The sequence below is a fragment of the Orussus abietinus genome, unplaced genomic scaffold, assembly GCF_000612105.2.
Source record: "Orussus abietinus isolate OABI.00-Male unplaced genomic scaffold, Oabi_2.0 scaffold15, whole genome shotgun sequence".
NCBI classification, from domain to species: domain Eukaryota; kingdom Metazoa; phylum Arthropoda; class Insecta; order Hymenoptera; family Orussidae; genus Orussus; species Orussus abietinus.
The window spans coordinates 1,393,215-1,413,635 of record NW_019396010.1 but is presented as its reverse complement, the minus strand read 5'-3'; the positions used below and the strand labels follow the sequence as shown (position 1 = coordinate 1,413,635).

General features: G+C 38.2%; 3 protein-coding genes across 3 annotated transcripts; all 3 read left to right on the top strand.

Annotated features, from left to right (window-relative positions):
* Window positions 1–7: 7 nt before the first annotated feature.
* LOC105696415 lies at window positions 8–4,396 on the top strand. Its single transcript, XM_012418846.1, has 5 exons — window positions 8–170; window positions 1,778–2,343; window positions 2,539–2,708; window positions 2,788–2,974; window positions 3,231–4,396. The coding sequence occupies exons 1-5, from the start codon at window positions 134–136 to the stop codon at window positions 3,483–3,485; spliced, it is 1,215 nt and encodes a 404-aa protein (XP_012274269.1). The 5' UTR covers window positions 8–133; the 3' UTR covers window positions 3,486–4,396.
* Window positions 4,397–4,682: 286 nt separating this feature from the next.
* Window positions 4,683–12,317, top strand: LOC105696372. The gene is made up of 14 exons (XM_023434454.1): window positions 4,683–5,049; window positions 5,146–5,405; window positions 5,496–5,661; window positions 5,894–6,158; window positions 6,291–6,595; window positions 6,729–6,848; window positions 6,958–7,131; window positions 7,686–7,751; window positions 9,128–9,387; window positions 9,500–9,662; window positions 9,762–10,026; window positions 10,120–10,424; window positions 10,537–10,656; window positions 10,739–12,317. Exons 1-14 carry the CDS (start codon window positions 4,993–4,995, stop codon window positions 10,907–10,909), a joined length of 2,697 nt encoding a protein of 898 aa, XP_023290222.1. The 5' UTR covers window positions 4,683–4,992; the 3' UTR covers window positions 10,910–12,317.
* A 200-nt stretch (window positions 12,318–12,517) lies between these two features.
* Window positions 12,518–20,027, top strand: LOC105696410 (cullin-associated NEDD8-dissociated protein 1). Its single transcript, XM_012418840.1, has 17 exons — window positions 12,518–13,099; window positions 13,878–14,047; window positions 14,233–14,446; window positions 14,520–14,812; window positions 14,910–15,072; window positions 15,167–15,440; window positions 15,504–16,010; window positions 16,147–16,430; window positions 16,551–16,682; window positions 16,770–16,938; window positions 17,009–17,297; window positions 17,640–17,838; window positions 18,174–18,431; window positions 18,629–18,817; window positions 19,003–19,246; window positions 19,447–19,593; window positions 19,659–20,027. Exons 1-17 carry the CDS (start codon window positions 13,058–13,060, stop codon window positions 19,790–19,792), a joined length of 3,708 nt encoding a protein of 1,235 aa, XP_012274263.1. The 5' UTR covers window positions 12,518–13,057; the 3' UTR covers window positions 19,793–20,027.
* Window positions 20,028–20,421: the final 394 nt, after the last annotated feature.

Genomic DNA, 20,421 nt, shown 5'->3' with positions numbered 1-20,421 from the left:
TCGGACGCCATCTTGGATTACGTTCATGGATCGACTCGTGCGTTGGTGAGAGTTGTTGATAGCTGCGAATCTTGAATTTCGATTCAGTGCTCGCGTGTGAAATACTCTATCGATTAAAAACACCTCCAGCAATATGACAGACATTGACGCGAAAGTAAATATGTCACTCGGTAAGTGGGCTGAGTCCCGAAAATCTAGAAATTTTGCCGATTACCCTCCGTGAGCGTACGACTGCGTTCCTTTCTTACGCAAGAGAAAATGGCGAGCAAGCTTCTGCTTTCTTGGTCCATCGGCCGGATAATAGGCCCATCGAAGATTGTGCTCTTCAATTGCAAGGCTCTTGACGAGTCGAGACGATTTCCTAGCACGAATATAGGGCGATTGGATGTGCCAATTGATTTAAGATGGTGACCCATGCAACCAATGTCTACGTAGTGCTGCCCGAGTAAATCGACGTCGTGTGACTCACTCTCCATCGCCGAAAGAATTGACCCATATAGAGGATCTCCGACCCTTTTAAGTCAATAACTGCTGCACAGTTTTTCCGTCGATACCATTGCGCTGATAATACATCCCATCGAGGCTCGTTGAATTTTCCAGAGCCGTTGGAAAGATCGGAGCCTCCGATCAAATGTCATCTACCGAACACTTGTTCAACATTTTTGCCATCGAGGATGTAATATTACGATCAATGGAAGTACTAAAACGTTTATCGAGATATGATACCGACTATCGTTGAGAAACTTCGAGCAACTGTAATTATAAAGCAATGCCACTAGATCGGTGATAAGAATCTGCTGCATGGTGTAAACGACACGTAAAGATTGATCGCTTATTCTGAAGGAGGCGATATGGATTCTGACAAAGTTCTTTAAATTTCTTGGGACTGTGAAAAGGACATTCATCTGTTATAAGAAGTTTCAGGAATTAATTGCACACAAAGAGTACTTTTCCAACCATAGATCAGAAAACGTGTCTGGTTCTATTAACGAGGTGACAATGATGAAAACCGTGACAAGAAAAGACGAGAGTTGCATTCCGCTCATAAATGAATATATTTGAATTTTGTTAAATTATAACATTCCATAAATAGTTAATATTTTACATTTTAATGTATTTTTTAATATATGTTTATTTATTATAAGATGAAGATTATGATTGCTGTTAAATAATTTATCCACGTTTATTTAATGATTGTAAAAGAATGTCTAAAAGAATATTTGTAAAATGTACAAGTATATGCGGTTATGATCATGTAAACAGCCTATTTTAAATTTTAATTCCATATAAAATATTATTTCTTTGATTTAAAAGCTTGAATATAAATCCTTTGGTGTTTGTATGTCTGGTATTTAATTTAAAATATATAGGTTTTAAAAAGTTGGTCATGAAACGAGTAATAGAATACCTAAATCATTTTGCAAGGAGAATGAAAATAATAAATAAAATGTGCATCTCACATATGTATTTTAATATTTCTAATCTTTAATACACCGATTTAAAATTATTAAACTACATTCTGAAGAATCAAACGAATTCCTCATTACGAGAATAAAATAAGCTGTTTATTGAATTGGTGTGATTAAAAATGTTATATTATTTTGAAGAATTGAATGAATGCCTTATTTCAAGAGAGCTACTATGCCTTATCGATAATGTTTGAAAAATCTTCACCTCGGGAGAGTTTTCACATCTCTGGAATAAACCTTTTTTAGGAAACCAAATTTGCTGTTGAGACCGTACGCTCACTAAATCTTCTGATTTTCTTCCTTTTAAGATGATATCATAAAGATGGAGAGAAAGAAGAAAAAGAAAAAGCCTATAACTACCAGTGAAAAGGGTGGTGCAAAGCAAATTCGAGGCAGCAGTGTTCTCCGAGGCCCAGGAGGTTTTAAGAACCGCGGAGTTAAACCTGGGGACCATAGTGCAGATCCTACTTGGCGTAATCAACGTAATCAAACCACTTTACATGGTTTCGTCAAAAAGCGATACGTTAAACCTGGAGGCATTACAAAATCTCGAAGCAATCTGTCGCTCAATCGTAATATACAAAAAAATAATCCCAAAGGAAGTTACGTCATTCGACGCAGTCAAGGAAATAAATTAAGTGCAAATCGTGGCAGAAACCGAATAAACATGAATTTTGGACAAGGAGGGTTTGTCAACAAAAAAGGCCTCCTTAAGAAAACCAACAGTCTCCCCAACTTAAGAGATCCAGATTCTGTGTACAATCGTTTGGGTTATCAAAGTCCGGCACAAATTGCTTATCGAAACCGCATGAAACGTTCCAAACAAGTGCTTTTTCAACGGGAAAACCAGACAACACTTACCAATAAATTCAGGGTAAGTTTTGTAAGGCCAATCGTAGATCTTATTTTTACCAAGGTAGTAAGCATTTTACAAAACATGTGAATTCCAATTTCAATAGATGTCAGAAAAATAGAAATAAAGTAATAAGTGTTTGAAGTAGCGGAAGATATTAATTATCCGAGAAGGTGGCAGATGAAATACTTTCTCATCTGCAATATGTAATTATAGATTCCACCAATGGGGGGAAAGTCACTCACAGCTCTTCAACAGCGTACTCTGGAACGTCCACAACAAATACTGACATCTCAGCGTCGTTTCACCACCGGTGGACTTCGTTCCGATCAAATCCTAAGGGCTCAAAGGAGAGCACAATATGAACAAAAGCTCCTAAGACTGAAGTATGACAATATTAAATTCAATGATACAATTAAGATCAATTCGTAATGTTTTAAATTATACCATTTTTTAATGTTATAGCTCTAATCGAGCAAATCCTGCTTTTGACGTCAACTTCATGTCTGCGTTAAGCGGAAACTATCTAGCAGATCCTCGTCAACAATCTCTCATTTTGTCGCAAAATCAAGCCAGAGCCAACATTAACAACTTTCAACAACTACCCAGAGGACGATCGCCGTTTAGACCTAGTGTGCAAAACATGAATCTGGTAATGACCTTCAATTTATAGAACCATTTAATTAGTACCCGATCTATAATTCAAACCGTATTGTTTAATACATCCACAGCCACAAGTATTTTAGCAGACTTTCCGTTTGCGCCATTTAAATATTACATTAAAAAGAACAGAGTACTAAATTTAGTTACGTGGAAGTGCACGAAAATATGACGTGTAACATTTGAAACAATTGCCCCGGAAGTTGTATTAATTTCATATCTCATAAAGAGTTTGTATCGTGTCACAGATGAGTCGTCCCCAGATATATGGTCAACTGAGATCAAAGTCGAGGTCCAGGTCTAGGTCAAGATCCAGGTCAGTGCCCAGGTCACAATCGAAACACAACATAACAGTGTCACTGTCAAATTGGCAACGTCAGATTGCACCGGTTTCTGTGGACGACGACGACCGTACATTTAGTACTTTAATGTACAACGTGAGTAATTGTGGGAGAAGTTTCGGAGTTACAGGGCGAACCCTCAACGAGAGATTCAGTTTGTGAACGAGCTGTCAATAAATGTATACTGGATGAAAACCTGAAGACTGCAGCAACGAGAGAGAGATTTGGGGATTTGCAACATTTATAGCTAAAGTGCGCGTATGAACAATATACAAATATTAAATAATCGGCGGTACATGCGTTCTCGACTTTGTTGCTGTTATATCGTGCGAAGGTAGAACGAGTGATTAAGTATTTAGAGTAATATATTATACGTATAGACGTATGTATATCAGAAACTTCAAAGAAAGGTTCATCTCGCCATGGCGGAGATGAAATAAAAATCACTTTTACTGTTAAAAGTATTCAATTGAACTACTCAAATTGGAACGATGAATTTTAGATCCAGACACTTTCGACGACATGAAATTTGTTGTCAGTATTTTAAGATTAACATTCGTTCGGTTAGAATGCGGTATGGTGACCGCGCTCACTAATTTATTATTAATATTCCTGTGACAGTGTCGCAGGATTAGATGTAAGAAGGGAATTGAGAATTCCCATTGCAATTGAGATAATTGAGATAACGAGAGATGGCATCGCGTATTTCTCTTTTATATTGCACTTTCCGTTTACGAGTTGCTTAAGCGTTGAAGCGATTACGTCGATCACTATTTTCTTTTAAAGCTACCGGGAGTTCGGAATTTGCTTACTAAATGGAAAGACAAACCAAGATACTCTTAACGTCGGTTGAATAATGCGATGATGTCTGAATTATGCTGCTTTTCACGGTATTAACATTACATTAATAAATGGAGTGTCGCTCGGTACTACTGGAACACCTTTAAAGTTGACTCTGTATAGCGTAGCAAGTGATTACTAATTAATGTACGTAAGATAAGCGACATTCTGTACAGTAGTTGCGCGAAGATACCTGAAATTTGTACAATAAAGGTACAGAAATGGAACATGAAGGAGTGGCATTTCTTTACCACTCGGTATCGTTCGTTAGCCTTTGTATGTTTCTTCCTCACTAAACGTACTAGTTTACTACAATTTGTTTAATGTACACTTAACATCGAACAAAGCTATCGTAATACGGGTGCAATCGAGCGATTATCATTGGACTTGGTAATAGGGTCATTGTTGATGCGATAATCGCTGAACTTTAACATTACTATTAGCGTAACTCATAGACATCGCAGTGGGAGATGAAACGGAGTCCTTTTAATGGTTTATTTAAATTATCAGTTCGTATTTGCTGATGATGCTTTGCTCGTGCTTCCTCGAGCATTGAGAGATTTCTTTTGTCTACGTTTGTCAGTCCATTGCCTTCTGTGATAAACGATATTATCGTGAAAGTTAGAATGTGAGCCGCGAAGACTGAAGTTTCAGCCGAAACGAGTCAAGTCGCGATTCTGCTGACAACCAGCATTTTTTCTTACCGCTAATATATTCTTTTTAATTTTATAATCGTTATATAAAATCGTTTTAATTGTTTATACGCAAGTGACGGATCTTGCTGATCCGCTTTTGTGAGAATTCTGTTATGTGAACGAGGGACGACACGATGTTGTCACGTGTATTTCGCGCTTCATTGACATTTTCCAAAAGTCATTGTGAAAAGGTATGCGAACAGAAATCTACGAAATTGTTAATATTTATTTTAAAAGCCTAGCGACGTATTTTTTATTGTTATTTGCGTTTTTATCGTTCAATTTAGATTTCTGCGATGAAATGTCCGCACAGGACACAGCAAATGCGACATTTAGAGATTCATGAACACCAAGCTTATGAACTGTTACGAGGTGCTGGAATTCCTACACCGCCGTTCATGGTCGCAAAGACTCCCGAAGATGTTGAAAAAGCTGTCAAGAAACTCAAGTTAAAGGACATTGTGTTGAAAGCTCAAGTTTTAACCGGTGGACGGGGGAAGGGACGATTCAAGGATTCTGATGTGTCCGGTGTCAATGTATGCGACAAGTGAGATTTATATTGCATCTTTATCGCAAAATTCAAATGTAATTGTACATTCGTGTAATCGAAGTGATTTTAATTCTCGTTTAATGACAGTGCTAAGGAAGCTAAAGAAGTGGCACGTAAAATGATAGGAAACGTTCTGGTGACGAAGCAAAGCGGACCAGAAGGGAAAATCTGCAACTCTGTAATGGTGACGTCACGCATGTATGCGCGGAAGGAATATTACTTGTCAATTACTTTCGACCGGGCATATCCATGTGTAAGTTTATTAAGTGATACCCTATTCTCGGCAGTAGGTTTAAAAGATAAAATATTCTTATAGGTACTATAAGGATTATTTCTTTAACGGAGCTTGAACGAACCAATATTGGCAGGGAACAAATATTCAAATTACTTAGATGACTAGATTTTATTGTTGTTTATTTTTTTTTTATATAAATTATTATACATTTCACATTTATATAAATTGAGAAACTATTCTTCTGACGTAGGGACCTCTTATAATTGCTTCGAGCCAAGGCGGAGTGAACATCGAAGAAGTAGCTGCTACGAACCCTGAGGCTGTGTCATATATTCCTATAGACATATCGAAGGGATTAACAACGGAGCAGGCTAACAGCGTATCTGCTAAATTGGGCATTAAAGAAGGGAAGGAAAAGATATCTGAAATTATATGCAACCTCTACGAGTTGTTCCTCGAAAAGGATGCTCTTCTTCTTGAGATCAATCCTCTGACCAGGGATATAAACGATGAATGTAAGCGAGTTTCTGTAAAATTTAAGTTAAACAAATGACAAGAAGATATATAATAGGTTGACTTAAATTAAGGGGATGCGAAAGTGTCATCCGAGGGGTCAATCGTTCACGAAACTTTTTACGATATTTCAGTCTTTGCTTTGGACTGCAAGGTGAATTTTGACGATTCTGCGGACTTCCGACAAAAAGAGCTGCATGACTTAAGAGATTGGAGTCAACGAGATAAAAAAGAAGCGCAAGCTAGCAAACATAATTTAAATTATATTACACTGGACGGTAATATTGCTTGCATGGTTAATGGAGCAGGTTTAGCAATGGCAACGATGGATATCATTCAGCTTTATGGGGGAAGTCCTGCTAATTTTTTGGATGTCGGTGGAGGTGCAACCACCGAAACAGTCACCGAAGCTTTCAAAATACTCTCTTCTGATCCCAAGGTACCGAAGTAACTGAAAGAATAAAAACTTGGTAGTATTGAATATCTTAAGGTGATGTGATAGTGGCATCGAAGTGGTCTCGTTTACATTAATATTTGTTACGATAATGCGTCAATATGTTACTTTTGCTTAGGTGGAAGCTATTCTAGTCAATATCTTTGGAGGCATTATTCGTTGTGACATTATTGCCGAAGGCATCATCAAAGCTTCTTCGGATCTTAAGCTTAAGATACCTGTAGTGATCAGATTAGAGGTATTTGATAATTTTTTAAAAAGATCATTTTATTGTACTAAATTAAGGAATAAGTTCCTAGTGTAATAGAATAGTATGCTGTTTTAATCTGGTCCATCGCTTCATCCAGGGCACCAATGTTGAACAGGCACGCTCCCTGATAATACAATCGAAATTGGGACTCATCCCAATCGAAGACTTTGCAGAAGCTGCCGAAGCTGCTGTGAAGTTGGCAAAGATTGTGCGTTTGGCAAATTCATTGAACATGGACATTACTCTCAGTCCCAAAGACGATAACGATGCGGTCTGCCACTAACCACGGTCTAAAAGAAATTAAGTAAATCAGCATGGAACTAGTACTAACAATCTCAATTGAGATGCACTGAAAGATCTCTTTTGTACGATAATTGTTTATTAGCGCTAATATTTTTGTATGACAATGTACCAGTGTTTTTACATAAGCAAATTGCCTTCAAGTAAACTTTCTATACAAGGTTTGAGCCAATCTCTGGTAAAAAGACGGATAGATTGGAATATTAAGGTGATATGAAATTTATTTCTCAGCGCCTTTCATATCATCTTAATTCGGCAAGTAGTTACAAGTAGTGAAATCAAGAAATCCAAGATGGCGTTGCTCAGGCTTTGAGAAGTTTTGCGAATAAGTAACAAAAACAATGGAGTTTGAATTTAAATGCGTCCAGCGCAGAAGACGCGCCGCGCCGGCGTCGGGAATACGGTGCTGCCATGTCCTCGGCGGGTTTACGTCAGCTTCTAAAACGAAGCGTCAGGAAAGGTGGGGACACGAGGGCAAGGCTAATATCTGGCACTTTGGCAGTCGACCGCCACCGCTGAATCAAGATGGCCACCATGCTGTCGCGGACGATCTCGCTTGCCGAAAACCTCGCCCGATTTAACGGGTCCAAGGTACGCTTTTTAACGAATCGACCGTCAATTATTATTCCCTAGTCGGGAGTCTCTCCGAATGTCGAAAATACGTTCCTTCGGGACGGAGAGGAGCCTCACAAGGGAGCTCGGAAGTACAAAAGGGCGATCACCATGTTAGATGTGTGTAGTCTGCTAAATTGGGCGCCAGGGTCGTCGTATTCGAAGCCAAGGATTTCGGGTTGTCAAAGCCTCCTCGCTAATCGAATTTCTGGGGAAAATCCGCAGTGTCAGTTACATAAGGGGTTTCCTCGACCATCCGCGGTCTCGCCGCGACCGGCCGATCGCTTAGGTCAGATCCTGCTTGCATTCGATTAACCGTAATTGAATAATTTTGTCACCCGCGCTTGGTAGACCTCGGATGGCTGACACCTACGCGGCCGTTGTGCTGCTTTGACGTTCCATTCTAATTAGAAATATCTCGCATTTTGAATTGTTCGAAAAAGTGACTTTTCGAACGACATTCGTGGTTTTGTCTATCAGCATCTTTTTTATTGCGCACCTTGCAATTGTCTTTCGTGAAGTAATAACTGACACTCGCAACGTGAACGCTGACGTCGCAATTCCCCCGTCGATGTTTCTTGCACTGTCAAACAGCGACTTTGACATTTGTCGAAAGAAATGTAGAACTTAAAGAAAGAATATATAAAATGTCATTGTTGTATATTTGGAAACTGGAATGTGATCGATTAGAATTAATGTTCCGATGCCAAATGATGTTTCGGGATGTCAAAGCATAGAATCAATCGTCACTGGTATTTCTGAGCGAAGTAAGTTTTTGTAAGAAATTGTGAACGGTGCAAAAAAAACCTTGCCGATTGAGACATATTTCACCTTTTGTTCTCGTTGGAATGATAGCATTAGGTTGAGGTATTCGTTGCGTGTCCTTGACTGCAAGTATTTAAAACCAAACGAGCAGTAAGTCTTCTGTGATGTAAGCCGACTGATACAGAATGTGTAGGTCAATGTCGTTGGCTCTCTATGGCACTGAACTTATATTTAAGCTCTATCCTTCGAAGGCCGTTCTAAATAAAGAGGAATTACTATTATGGTACTTCTCGAAGCTTAAGCGATTAGATTCTCTTACATAATGTAAACATTTATAAATCGTTAACATATTGGACTGTTTATAACATTGTCTTATCTTTTATATTTAAAAAAATGTATCTTATGAAGTGATATTTAATGGTATTAATTAATGATATGTAATCCATTGCCGTTCACTTTCCAACGTTCTTCAATCCCTAGTCTAAAAATAAAGTGTTTATCACTTATGGAATAGTGGAATGTACATTACAATAGCAGTTACGGATTTAATGGATTTACTCTTCAGGATTTCATAAGCTGATATTTTTTAGATTCTAGCATGCAAAGCTGGGGTGGCGAAGCAGCCGGTGAGAAACTTAAATGTCCATGAACACATCAGCTACAGTTTACTTAATGAAGCTGGCATCCCGACGCCAAAGTTTGGCGTTGCTAAAACGCCAGATGAGGCGGCAAAATTTGCTGCCGACTTGAAAACGAAGGACATAGTTCTTAAGGCGCAAGTTCTTGCCGGAGGTCGTGGGAAAGGACACTTTAAGGGTACCAATGTTAGCGGAGTCAAGATGTGCGAATCGTAAGTATTTAATAATTCATTTCTTAATGGACACTGCTTTCATTATATCGATTTAAATTTATAATTCATATTTGCAATTACAGTCTAAACTTTGATATACTATTATTTTCAGTCCTGAGGAAGCGAGAGAGTTAGCTAGCAAGATGTTAGGTAAAATCCTGGTAACAAAACAGACAGGCGAAGCAGGAAGGATATGCAATGCAGTAATGGTTACACAGCGTATGTTTCCTCGTAAGGAATACTACATTGCTATTATGATGGAAAGGGCTTTTGGTGTAAGTTTAATAGCAATTTAGATGACCCGATAATGATTACCTTGTTTAAATAATTCTGGGCAAGAGGTATACTTATTTTTAATTGTATGTTACAATTAGGGGCCTGTAATAATTGCATCGAGCCAGGGTGGGGTTAATATCGAAGAAGTGGCTGCTACAAATCCTGGAGCTATTACGTACGAACCTATTAATATTGACACAGGAGTAACACCGGAACAGGCAAATCGAATTGCTGCGAAACTAGGTCTTGAAAAAGTAAAGGATTACGTTGGAAAGATCATCGTAAGTCTGTATGACTTATTCGTTAAGAAGGATGCTCTCCTTCTGGAAGTGAATCCGTTCGCTGAAGATATCAACGGGAAATGTAAGGTTAATCGTTACATTAATAATTTCTTTAAAATGTTTATAAATACTTAAAAAATGGAGGTTTAATTGTTTTGTCTATTTTTCGTGTTAGATTTTGCACTGGATTGCAAATGCAGATTCGATGATAATGCTGAGTTCAGGCAAAAGGAGTTATTTGCTTTAAGAGATTGGTCCCAGGAAGACGTAAAGGAAGTCGAAGCAGCAAAGTTTGATTTAAATTACATTGCTCTTGATGGTAATATTGGCTGCATGGTAAATGGTGCCGGGTTAGCCATGGCTACCATGGATATTATTAAGCTCCATGGTGGAGAACCTGCTAATTTCTTGGATGTTGGTGGCGGTGCTACCACCTCCGCTGTGAAGGAGGCTTTTAAAATCATTACGTCAGATCCAAGAGTGAGTAGAATTAATTATTATTCCTGCTTATTTCCATTTCTGAAACATGGTTGGAAATTAAAATTTATGCTTCGTTGGATTAATCTGTAATCGAATTACTTATCACTTTTAGGTTCATGCTCTTCTAGTTAACATCTTCGGAGGCATCATGCGATGCGATGTCATTGCTGAAGGTATTATCGCGGCAACGAAAGAACTTAGCCTTAAAATTCCTGTCGTTGTTAGGTTGCAGGTGATTATTAATTAAATAGTTTTAACAATCTTATCACCACTACTTAAATGTTCTTTGTGATAATATTAATATTTGTTTCTAGGGAACGAACGTAGACGAGGCAAAAGCTCTGATAGCAAATGCAGGCCTGAAAATTGTGCCCGTAGATGATCTCGACGAAGCCGCTCGTATTGCCGTGAAGTTGTCAACTATTGTCAAGCTTGCGCATTCTGCCAATCTTAACGTAAACTTTGAGATTCCTCAGATTTCCTAGATCAAGGGACAATAACTTCGTCTCCTAAATTATCCGCAAGTTCGCAAATTATACTCAAACGCCGTTGAACATTTTATCAACTGAAAGTAACTTTTATCAGTACCGAACCTCTCTTTGTAGGGACAGATTTGCAATTTTGCTTTTCCGTTCTCTAAGGTCGTAAGGTTGAGACTATACGACGTAAAAAGTAAATAAAAGCGAGTCAAATTTGGGTCTTAGGCCAATTTATTTGGCAGAATCTTTCTATACGTGATTAATCTCTAACAGTTAACGACATTAAGGAAGTAACTTCAATCTTGAAAAGATATTGAGAAAACCTCACACCTGCGTTTATACAGGCACAAAACATTGTTACAGATAAGTGATATGATTCATTTGGAGTGCGCTTAACAATTTATACCTTGCCCATTGATTGGGCTCCTCTGCTCAGTATTACATACTCTGTGTGCAAATACTCAATCGTTGCACATCGGGGTGAACTTTGTTATTGATAATCGACTTCATTAAGGGGATGTGATAGTGGCATCCAAAAATTTCATTTTTTATCTAACCATTTTGAAAATGAGTAAACAAATTTTTAAAAAATTGAAATTTCGTGGGGGTCAGGACCTTCATTATAACCTCCATATTCACGTTAGGTTTGAAACTATTCGGTACATCCAGTTCGGAGAAAAGTTTCATGAACTACACCACTTTGATGCCATTTTTACGTCACCTTAAGATGATATGAAAGGGTCATTTTATATATATAGAATGACCCTTTCTTATCACCTGAAGAATGTCCACCTGTCTCGTCCACGATAACAACTGAGACGTCATTGCACCGAATTGAACAAGAACATACTGTATTCAAAATTGTACGCCGCTTCAAACGAGCCTGTTTAATGTAACGTGTATTATAAGTACGTGTATACATAAATTATTTTACATATAAGTTCCTTTAGTATTTATTCTTTAAAAATGTTTTAAGGGCCATTCTGAGAATTATGAATTCGAGTCATTCAAGTTTTTCAATTTCAGACTTAAAAGGCGGAATAAGCTAGGAGGAAATTCAATGTTAATGTATGAATGAAAATAAACATGGATGGGTAACAATGCATTACTTTAGAAACAAGATCTCGGGTCTGGTAGAATGTTTTATCGATCACATTTATTTGTGCAATTGTAAGCTTCCTCCTAATGATGGAGCTTATTTCGTTCAGATTGTAACGTGATTGTGAATAACTTAAGTATCACAATTATGTTTTGAGGCTGGTGCAATTGGTTTCAAAAGTAATGTAATCGTACCTTTCCGTGAGCATACCATTGGATTTTTACATGATCAATTGCAGTATATTATTAAGTGACACCACGTTTAAAAATAGTGTATTACCATAAGAAGCTACAACTATACGTGTTTTTAATGCAATTAATACATCTGCATATCTTTTTTGTAAATGTATACAGTGCATGGCGAATTACCATTGTCGGAAAATAAAAAAGATATTAAGTAGCATTATATAATACGAATAGTATTTATCATAAATCTAGAATGATTGGGATGAAAGATGATTTTGATTATAAGTTTACAAGTACAATTCGTAAGAAAGTTATATAAACGATTGACTTCTCAAATACCATTTTCATATCACCTTAAGGGTGACGAACGTTTACTATATATTTATTATTACTGTATATTAAATTTACTATATATTTCAATGCTGACATCCTTTAGATGCATGGTCAGTGGCCATTTTTCTGTTCACGTTTCGCCACCTGTCGGCAGAGGCATGAACTGTTTCAGCTTAAATAATAAACCCATTTATGAGTTTCCAACAAGACGGCAAATAACCAGCGATTACAATCCATTGAGATGTCGTGATTGGTCGTAGTCGTGAACCGTTCAGGTTTTAGAACGCCCGATTGTAGTCAAAATTTTGGCATTTCCTTGACTTCCTCCGCAGCAGTCTACAGCAGTTCGTGAAATGCTGTTGATAGTGGAATTTCAATGAAAATCTCGTTCGCCACGAATTCCCACTCGAAAAGAAATCGCCGAGAGTTCTGCACTCCGCGGAGTCGCGACAGTTCCCAGTTTTCTTTCTTTGTGTTCAATTATTATTCGAAACATAGAATCGACACTTGAACCGGCCGTCGAAAAAGTTCTCGATCATGGCTAGTGTTTCGTATCAAATAGCGAATCTGCTTGAAAAGGTATTTTAACAAAATCATTATTCACAATCGATTTATGATGAGAATTTACGAATTGCATGCTTTTTCATTAATTTACTTGCCAAGTGTCGATATAATGCGGCCGGCGACGCTTTGTCGTCTTTTCCAAAATCTAACCTCTTTCCGGCGGTAATCCGGTTTTCTGGAATCTTGCCTTATTTTCTCGCTTTGTCGACATTTATGTTAATTTAAGGAGATTGACAGCCTAATGAGTATTTTCCATCGGATATTCGTAATAATGAGACTCTTGAAAGAACTGTTTATCAATATTATATGAATACAAATATAAGATTATCTGGGAAAATGGATGCAGAATCGTAGACCTTCGTTAGGTCACATTTTCTGATTATCGAGGAAAATGTTCTGTTAAATTTGATCGCTTGGTGTGTTAGAATTTTATTAGCGATGTTAATTTTTTGCAGAAATTCTCTACCTGTTTTAATCATTTCCTCGTTGTGTTGGGTTTAATGTAATGTATGTACTATGGGAAACGATTTTAAATGTTATTTCTGAGTGTAATTTTATTTTAATACTGCTTAATAGGATTAATTATGGTAGATATTTAAATTTTGCTGTAATGTTTGTGTACATACAGAACTGTTAATATTTTAAAAATTTGATGTATAATCATAAGTTCTTTTTCCATCGAGATGGCGAGTTATTATGTAATGTTTGTTCCTTACCTTAAACCATTTGTTTTATAAGGTATCAACTCTATGGGATCTGTTGCAAAAATAAAAATAATGAATTATTTGTTTAGATGACATCTAGCGACAAGGATTTCAGGTTTATGGCAACGAACGATCTGATGACAGAATTGCAGAAAGATAGTATCAAATTGGATGATGACTCAGAGCGCAAAGTTGTAAAGATGCTACTGAAATTATTAGAAGACAAAAATGGAGAAGTACAAAATTTAGCTGTAAAATGGTAAGACTAATTGGCAATTACGTTCAATTGATTCAATCATAAATTGTTATTTTTTTTTTTAATTGCTTGATCGTGAATGCGTTTTATTATAATCCTCTTACGATATTAAATGTTAATATTGACAAATCTTTAATAAATTAGCATTTACGTATACAAGTTTATTAGAATTATGGCATTTGTTTCAGTTTGGGTCCATTGGTTAATAAAGTAAAAGAATACCAAGTAGAAACGATAGTGGATGCTCTCTGTGGAAATATGGTTTCCGACAAAGAACAGCTACGTGATATTTCTAGCATTGGCTTAAAAACAGTAATATCTGAGCTACCACTTGGATCTACAGACCTTGCAGAAAATGTTTGCAAAAGAATCATTGGCCGTTTAAGTAGTGCCATTGAAAAGGTATGCTAGTTTGTAATAGTATTTAATATGTGCTTAACGGTGTGCTCAGCAATTTCATAATTTTTCTTTGTAGCAAGAAGATGTGTCTGTGCAGCTTGAAGCTCTTGACATTGTAGCTGACTTATTATCGCGCTTTGGCGCTTTATTGGTTACTTTTCATCCAATGATTCTAGCTGCACTGCTGCCACAGCTCGCTTCTCCACGTCAAGCAGTACGCAAACGTACAATCGTGGCTTTGAGCCACCTTTTGATATCTAGCAACAACTATTTGTATAACAAGCTGCTAGATCACTTACGCGAAGGCCTTGCAACACAAAAGGTGAAGAATGTAATTCGTACTTATATACAATGCATCGCATCAATCTGGTCAGTACTTTTAATAAGTCAGTAAAGTATTATTAATACAATAAAGACCTCCGTGTCTTCTATAGAATGGAAAAATGTCATATTTATCCTTTTCTAGTCGCCAAGCAGGCCACAGGTTCGGTGAACAAGTCGAAAGAGTTATGCCACTGATTGTACAGTACAGTAACGAAGATGACGATGAATTAAGGGAATACTGTCTTCAGGCCTTTGAGGCTTTCGTGTATCGATGTCCTAAAGAGATTACTCCTCATATAAATAAAGTAACGATTACTTTCTGGCGTTAAAGCCTCGCATCTGTATAAAACTACTATACCTGGTCGTTTAAACAAATTATTAATGAAATTTCTTTTTTAGATTATAGAAATCTGTTTGCTTTATATTACATACGATCCGAACTACAATTATGACGATGATGTACACGACTTGTCTGACGGCGAAGGTGTTATTATGGAAACCGAAGAAGATGGGGAGGAAGATGGCGAAGACGAATATTCGGATGATGACGACATGAGTTGGAAAGTTCGTCGAGCTGCTGCTAAGTGTCTCGAAGCTGTCGTATCCAGTAGAAGAGAGCTTTTACCTGACCTCTATAAAATAGTATCACCGGCTCTTATAGCTAGATTTAAAGGTACTTTTATTAATTACTTGCCTAAAACTCGCATACCAAATGAAATTATTATATCAATTACAGAACGTGAAGAAAACGTAAAATCTGACATCTTCCATGCCTACATTGCACTGTTGCGACAAACTAGGCCAGCTACTGGTGTTCCGCTTGATCCTGACTCAATGGAAGATGAAGAGGGACCTATCTCATTGTTGCAGCAGCAAGTCCCGCTTATAGTTAAAGCGGTACATCGTCAAATGAAAGAAAAAAGCATCAAGACCCGACAAGACTGTTTTTCCCTTCTGAAGGAACTAGTTCTCGTACTGCCAGGTGCATTGACCAACCATATCCCTGCACTGATCCCTGGAATTCAGTACTCCCTGGGAGATAAAAATTCATCGTCGAATATGAAGATTGATACCTTGGCATTCGTACATACTTTAATCGTAACCCATCATCCGGAAGCTTTCCATGCTCACATGTCAGTGTTGGCTCCACCAGTGATAGCTGCTGTCGGAGACCCCTTTTACAAAATTACAGCCGAAGCCCTTCTCGTCTTGCAACAACTTGTGCAGGTTATCAGACCTCATGGTAAGTTTCACTTATAATAAAACCTATATAGAACGCTAATTATAGCAAATGGGAAATTTGATTAAGAATATCTTTTTTTTTTTTTTGAGGATTCGCAATTTTTTATTAATAACATCCTTCGTATCGATGCTTTCAGATAAACCTTGCAGCTTCGATTTCACATCGCTCTCTGGAGAAATTTATCGATCCACTTTAATGAGGCTGCGATCTGCAGATATAGATCAGGAGGTGAAAGAACGGGCTATTGCTTGCATGGGGCAGATTCTTGCCCACCTTGGTGATACTTTATACGACGAACTGCCCGTGTGTCTTCCAATTTTCCTCGATCGACTTCGCAATGAGATCACTCGACTGACGACAGTTAAGGCTTTGACTTACATCGCTGCATCCCCTCTGAGAGTGGACCTCAAGCCTATCATGGTAAGGGTCTTATCATAATTATCAATGTAGACATAAGTCCAACATAAATAATCCTGATAAGACGAAGGTTGCTATCTAAATCTTACACATAATTATTATACCAAATTTTATTAACAATAGGAGGAGGCGATTCCGGTACTTGGCTCATTCTTGAGGAAGAATCAACGAGCTCTGAAACTCTCGTCTCTCACGCTTCTGGACACTTTGGTTCGCAATTACAGCTCCGCGTTACATGCAGAGCTGCTCGACAAGGTACTCCAGAAGAATTACAACTAAGCGTAGATTTAACGAGGGAGGATTTCGTAAACTTTCGTTACCTACATGTATTTTTTTTTCAAGGTCACCGCGGAGTTACCTCCTTTATTGAACGAGGCCGATCTGCATATTGCTCAGCTAACTCTTACCCTATTAACTACGATTGCAAAGTTACATCCTGTCGCGTTGACGAGAGTCTCTGACAATATTCTACCGGAGATATTGGTCTTGGTGAAATCTGCACTGTTGCAAGGTTTGTGGCATGTTACCTTACTTATTAATTTTCTTATTTGCGCCATTTATTTTGTATATTCTTTAATCAGGTGCTGCGCTGAACTCCATGCTGGAATTCTTTCAAGCTTTGGTCCAGGCTGATATTCCAGGTCTGGGGTATCGAGAACTTCTTTCGATGCTGGTGGCACCGGTTGCTCAGTCCGTACTTCACAAACAGGCATATCATTCATTGGCAAAGTGTGCTGCAGCCCTGACGATCACTTGGCACCAGGAGGCTCAGTGCGTGGTAGAACAGTTCCTGAAAGACGTTCAAAATCCGCAAAACGACGCACAGCACATTTTTGCTCTGCTTGTTATCGGAGAAATCGGCCGACATGTGTAAGTTCCGGTTATCCTAAAATTCACTTACATATAGAAGGCAGGCGTTACAGATTATTAATATTAATCATTAGTACTGATTAAAATGGGCCTAACACCTACTGGGAGATCTTATCGAATTCATAGAAACGGTAGTCGCTTTTCCCCTTATCAAACGTTTCTTGAATTTTGTCATCAAGTACAGCTAAAACATGGCCTTGTCATTAATATGTCGCATTGAAAATATCAAGGCATTAGCAACGTGCATAATTTTCCTCCACATCTAAAGTTATCTTTTTAAGCAATGGTTTTTTTTTTCCCCAAGATGTATAATATTGCCTGTCGGCAAAATTATGTTTACAGAGATCTGAGTGGCATTAATTTGTTGAAACACGTAATCTTGTCCTCGTTCTCATCCCAATCGGAAGAAGTTAAATCTGCTGCTAGCTACACCTTGGGAAACGTAGCGGTAGGAAATCTGTCAGTGTATCTTCCTTTCATCCTGATAGAGATCGAGGCACAGCCAAAGCGCCAATATCTTCTTCTTCATTCGCTGAAAGAAGTAAGCACACACGCAGTACAATAGTAATTAGTCTTTCTATGTTCAGAGTTATACCTAGGTGTCCATTTGTTTCGTTTCAAATTGTATACAATTTTTCTGAAATAACAGATCGAGAGTATTACCAACGCATGTCAATTTGAGTTGCTTGATCACCACTTTGAGAATTTACGCGAGTCTCCTCTTTTTTTTTTTTTTTATTAAAAATTTACGCGGTAAAACCAATCCACGAGGAGCGCGTACTTCGTGTAAATTGAGGGACAGCTATGTGTCAATGTATTTGAATAACTTGTAAATAAAATAAAGAAAAAATTATTATTTCACATTTAACGTTACAGGTCATCACGTGTCAGTCGGCCAGTCCGTCTGGAGTGTCGCATTTACAGAACTTCGTGCCTGCTATTTGGATGCTGTTGTACAGGCACTGCGAGTGCACGGAAGAGGGAACCCGCAACGTAGTAGCCGAGTGCCTCGGGAAATTGACGTTAATTGATCCTGCAACTCTGTTACCAAGGTTGCAAGAGTCCTTAAAATCACCCTCCGCCCTTATGAGAACCACGACTGTTACAGCTGTTAAGTTTACGATTTCGGACCAGGTACAATCCGCAAGTGGCCGTAAAGATGTTAGCCCGAGGAACAAGTTCTCGCAGTTTTTAACGTAACATTACATAATTAAGGTGAAGCGAAACACGTAGAGAAATTCTATCGACGTGCGGGAACTTATTCCTCAACCTGATACAAGGAAAGGGTATTATTCTAGATATGATGTGACGCGTGTTTAATTACTTTGCAGCCTCAGCAAATCGATGCGATGCTGAAGCAGTGCATGGGAAGTTTCTTGGTCGCCTTGGAAGATCCTGACTTAAACGTCAGAAGGGTAGCTCTGGTAGCGTTTAACTCCGCAGCACATAACAAGCCTATGCTCATACGTGACCTTCTAGACTCCGTACTACCTCATCTCTATACCGAAACGGTGGTCAAGGTGCGTCCCTTTAAATCGTACCTTATCATCTAATCAATTAATAGCTTATCGTTTTAGACAACGTACCTTCCTCTCATTTTGACCGAACGATTTTACCCTCTTATGGAACCTTAAGACGGAACTGGTCGAGCAGTTGGGTTACGGGGTGATAAGCAGGATTTAATGCGTATACTTTTCTTTTCCAGAAAGAATTGATTAGGGAAGTGGAAATGGGCCCATTCAAGCATACTGTGGACGATGGGCTGGACTTAAGAAAGGCGGCCTTCGAATGCATGTATACCTTGTTGGACTCTTGTCTCGACCGACTGGATGTCTTCGAATTCTTGAACCATGTGGAAACAGGCTTAAAGGATCACTATGATATCAAAATGCTTACTTATCTTATGACTGCCCGGCTAGCGCAATTATGCCCCACCGCTGTCTTACAGAGTAAGGCCCGATTTTTATTGTCTTCGTCCTTGTTTTAGGACTACTGATCATTAACCCTTTTAGTGCCGGCCGAAGTTGCACTTGTAAACAAGGATATGTCGCTGTCCGGCACTTAAAGGGTTAAATTAAAATTGGTACATCAGTGCAGTGTAATTATTCTTTGAGGATAATATACGTTTTGTGAATGTGCATTTTCCTAGGGTTAGAAAGGCTGGTGGAACCGCTGAAGAGTACTTGCACCATGAAGGTGAAGGCTAATTCCGTCAAACAGGAATATGAAAAACAAGACGAACTCAAGCGTTCCGCTCTGAGGGCCGTTGCAGCGTTGTTAAAAATCCCCGACGCTGGTGAGTTACTAGAAAGGGGTCGATCAATGTTTAATAAGGATAATTTTTATGGCATCTTGTTGCAGATAAAAACCCTACCTTGAGTGAGTTCGTAACGCAGATCAAGGCGACCTCAGACTTACAGCCTCTCTTCGAGTTGATACAGAAGGATTGCTCCGGTAGCAATATGAACGAAACCAACATAATGGATCAAAGCTAAAGATTAACGACTTAATTTCCTTTTCTTTTTTTTTTTCCCCCTTTCTTTTGTAACTTATAGATCGCCATCGATTTAGTACTCGTGGTCATGCTATTAATAGTTTATTTGTATACGTTATTTTTTAAATATTCTTCCCGAATTAAAAGGTAGTTCGAATGAATGTGATTTTATGTAGCACATACCGTGTATAAACTTAAAAATAAATCTACCGGACAGTGATGGCCTTCTCGTGGAATGGTACGAGTAATTAACGCGTTAACTCGCTATTTAGCGAACTTCCCCCGACAGGGAGTGTACCTTGCAATTGCAGATTTATTTAATCGCTATCGCAACAATTGTATCTCTTAACAGCGGCAGACGATATTTGCTATCGCTGCAGATATCATCTGATCGGTGACTCGTTTCCTTGTTCCGCGTGGAAAGAATTGCCACACACTTTGACGAATTGTTTACAACATATGAGTACAGAGGGTCGACGACATTGATTAACGATTGAATATATTAAAATTACAGGCCGTAGAACGGAAGATACTCTCATTAAGCCAAACATGGATTTACGATAATTTCTCTGAAGTGAGAGATTAATATTCATGAAAGTGATGTACCCAACATCGACGTTAAGTATTTAT

Excerpts from the sequence above, each read along its gene's own strand:
- LOC105696372 (XM_023434454.1), top strand. The coding sequence starts at position 4,993 with ATGTTGTCACGTGTATTTCGCGCTTCATTGACATTTTCCAAAAGTCAT. Across the intron at positions 5,662-5,893 it reads TCGACCGGGCATATCCATGT|GGACCTCTTATAATTGCTTC; the intron begins GTAAGTTTATTA and ends CTTCTGACGTAG. Across the intron at positions 6,159-6,290 it reads CAGGGATATAAACGATGAAT|TCTTTGCTTTGGACTGCAAG; the intron begins GTAAGCGAGTTT and ends ACGATATTTCAG.
- LOC105696410 (XM_012418840.1), top strand. The coding sequence starts at position 13,058 with ATGGCTAGTGTTTCGTATCAAATAGCGAATCTGCTTGAAAAG. Across the intron at positions 14,813-14,909 it reads CAATGCATCGCATCAATCTG|TCGCCAAGCAGGCCACAGGT; the intron begins GTCAGTACTTTT and ends ATCCTTTTCTAG. Across the intron at positions 18,432-18,628 it reads AGTTTACGATTTCGGACCAG|CCTCAGCAAATCGATGCGAT; the intron begins GTACAATCCGCA and ends ATTACTTTGCAG.
- LOC105696415 (XM_012418846.1), top strand. The coding sequence starts at position 134 with ATGACAGACATTGACGCGAAAGTAAATATGTCACTCG. Across the intron at positions 171-1,777 it reads GAAAGTAAATATGTCACTCG|ATGATATCATAAAGATGGAG; the intron begins GTAAGTGGGCTG and ends CTTCCTTTTAAG. Across the intron at positions 2,709-2,787 it reads CAAAAGCTCCTAAGACTGAA|CTCTAATCGAGCAAATCCTG; the intron begins GTATGACAATAT and ends TTAATGTTATAG.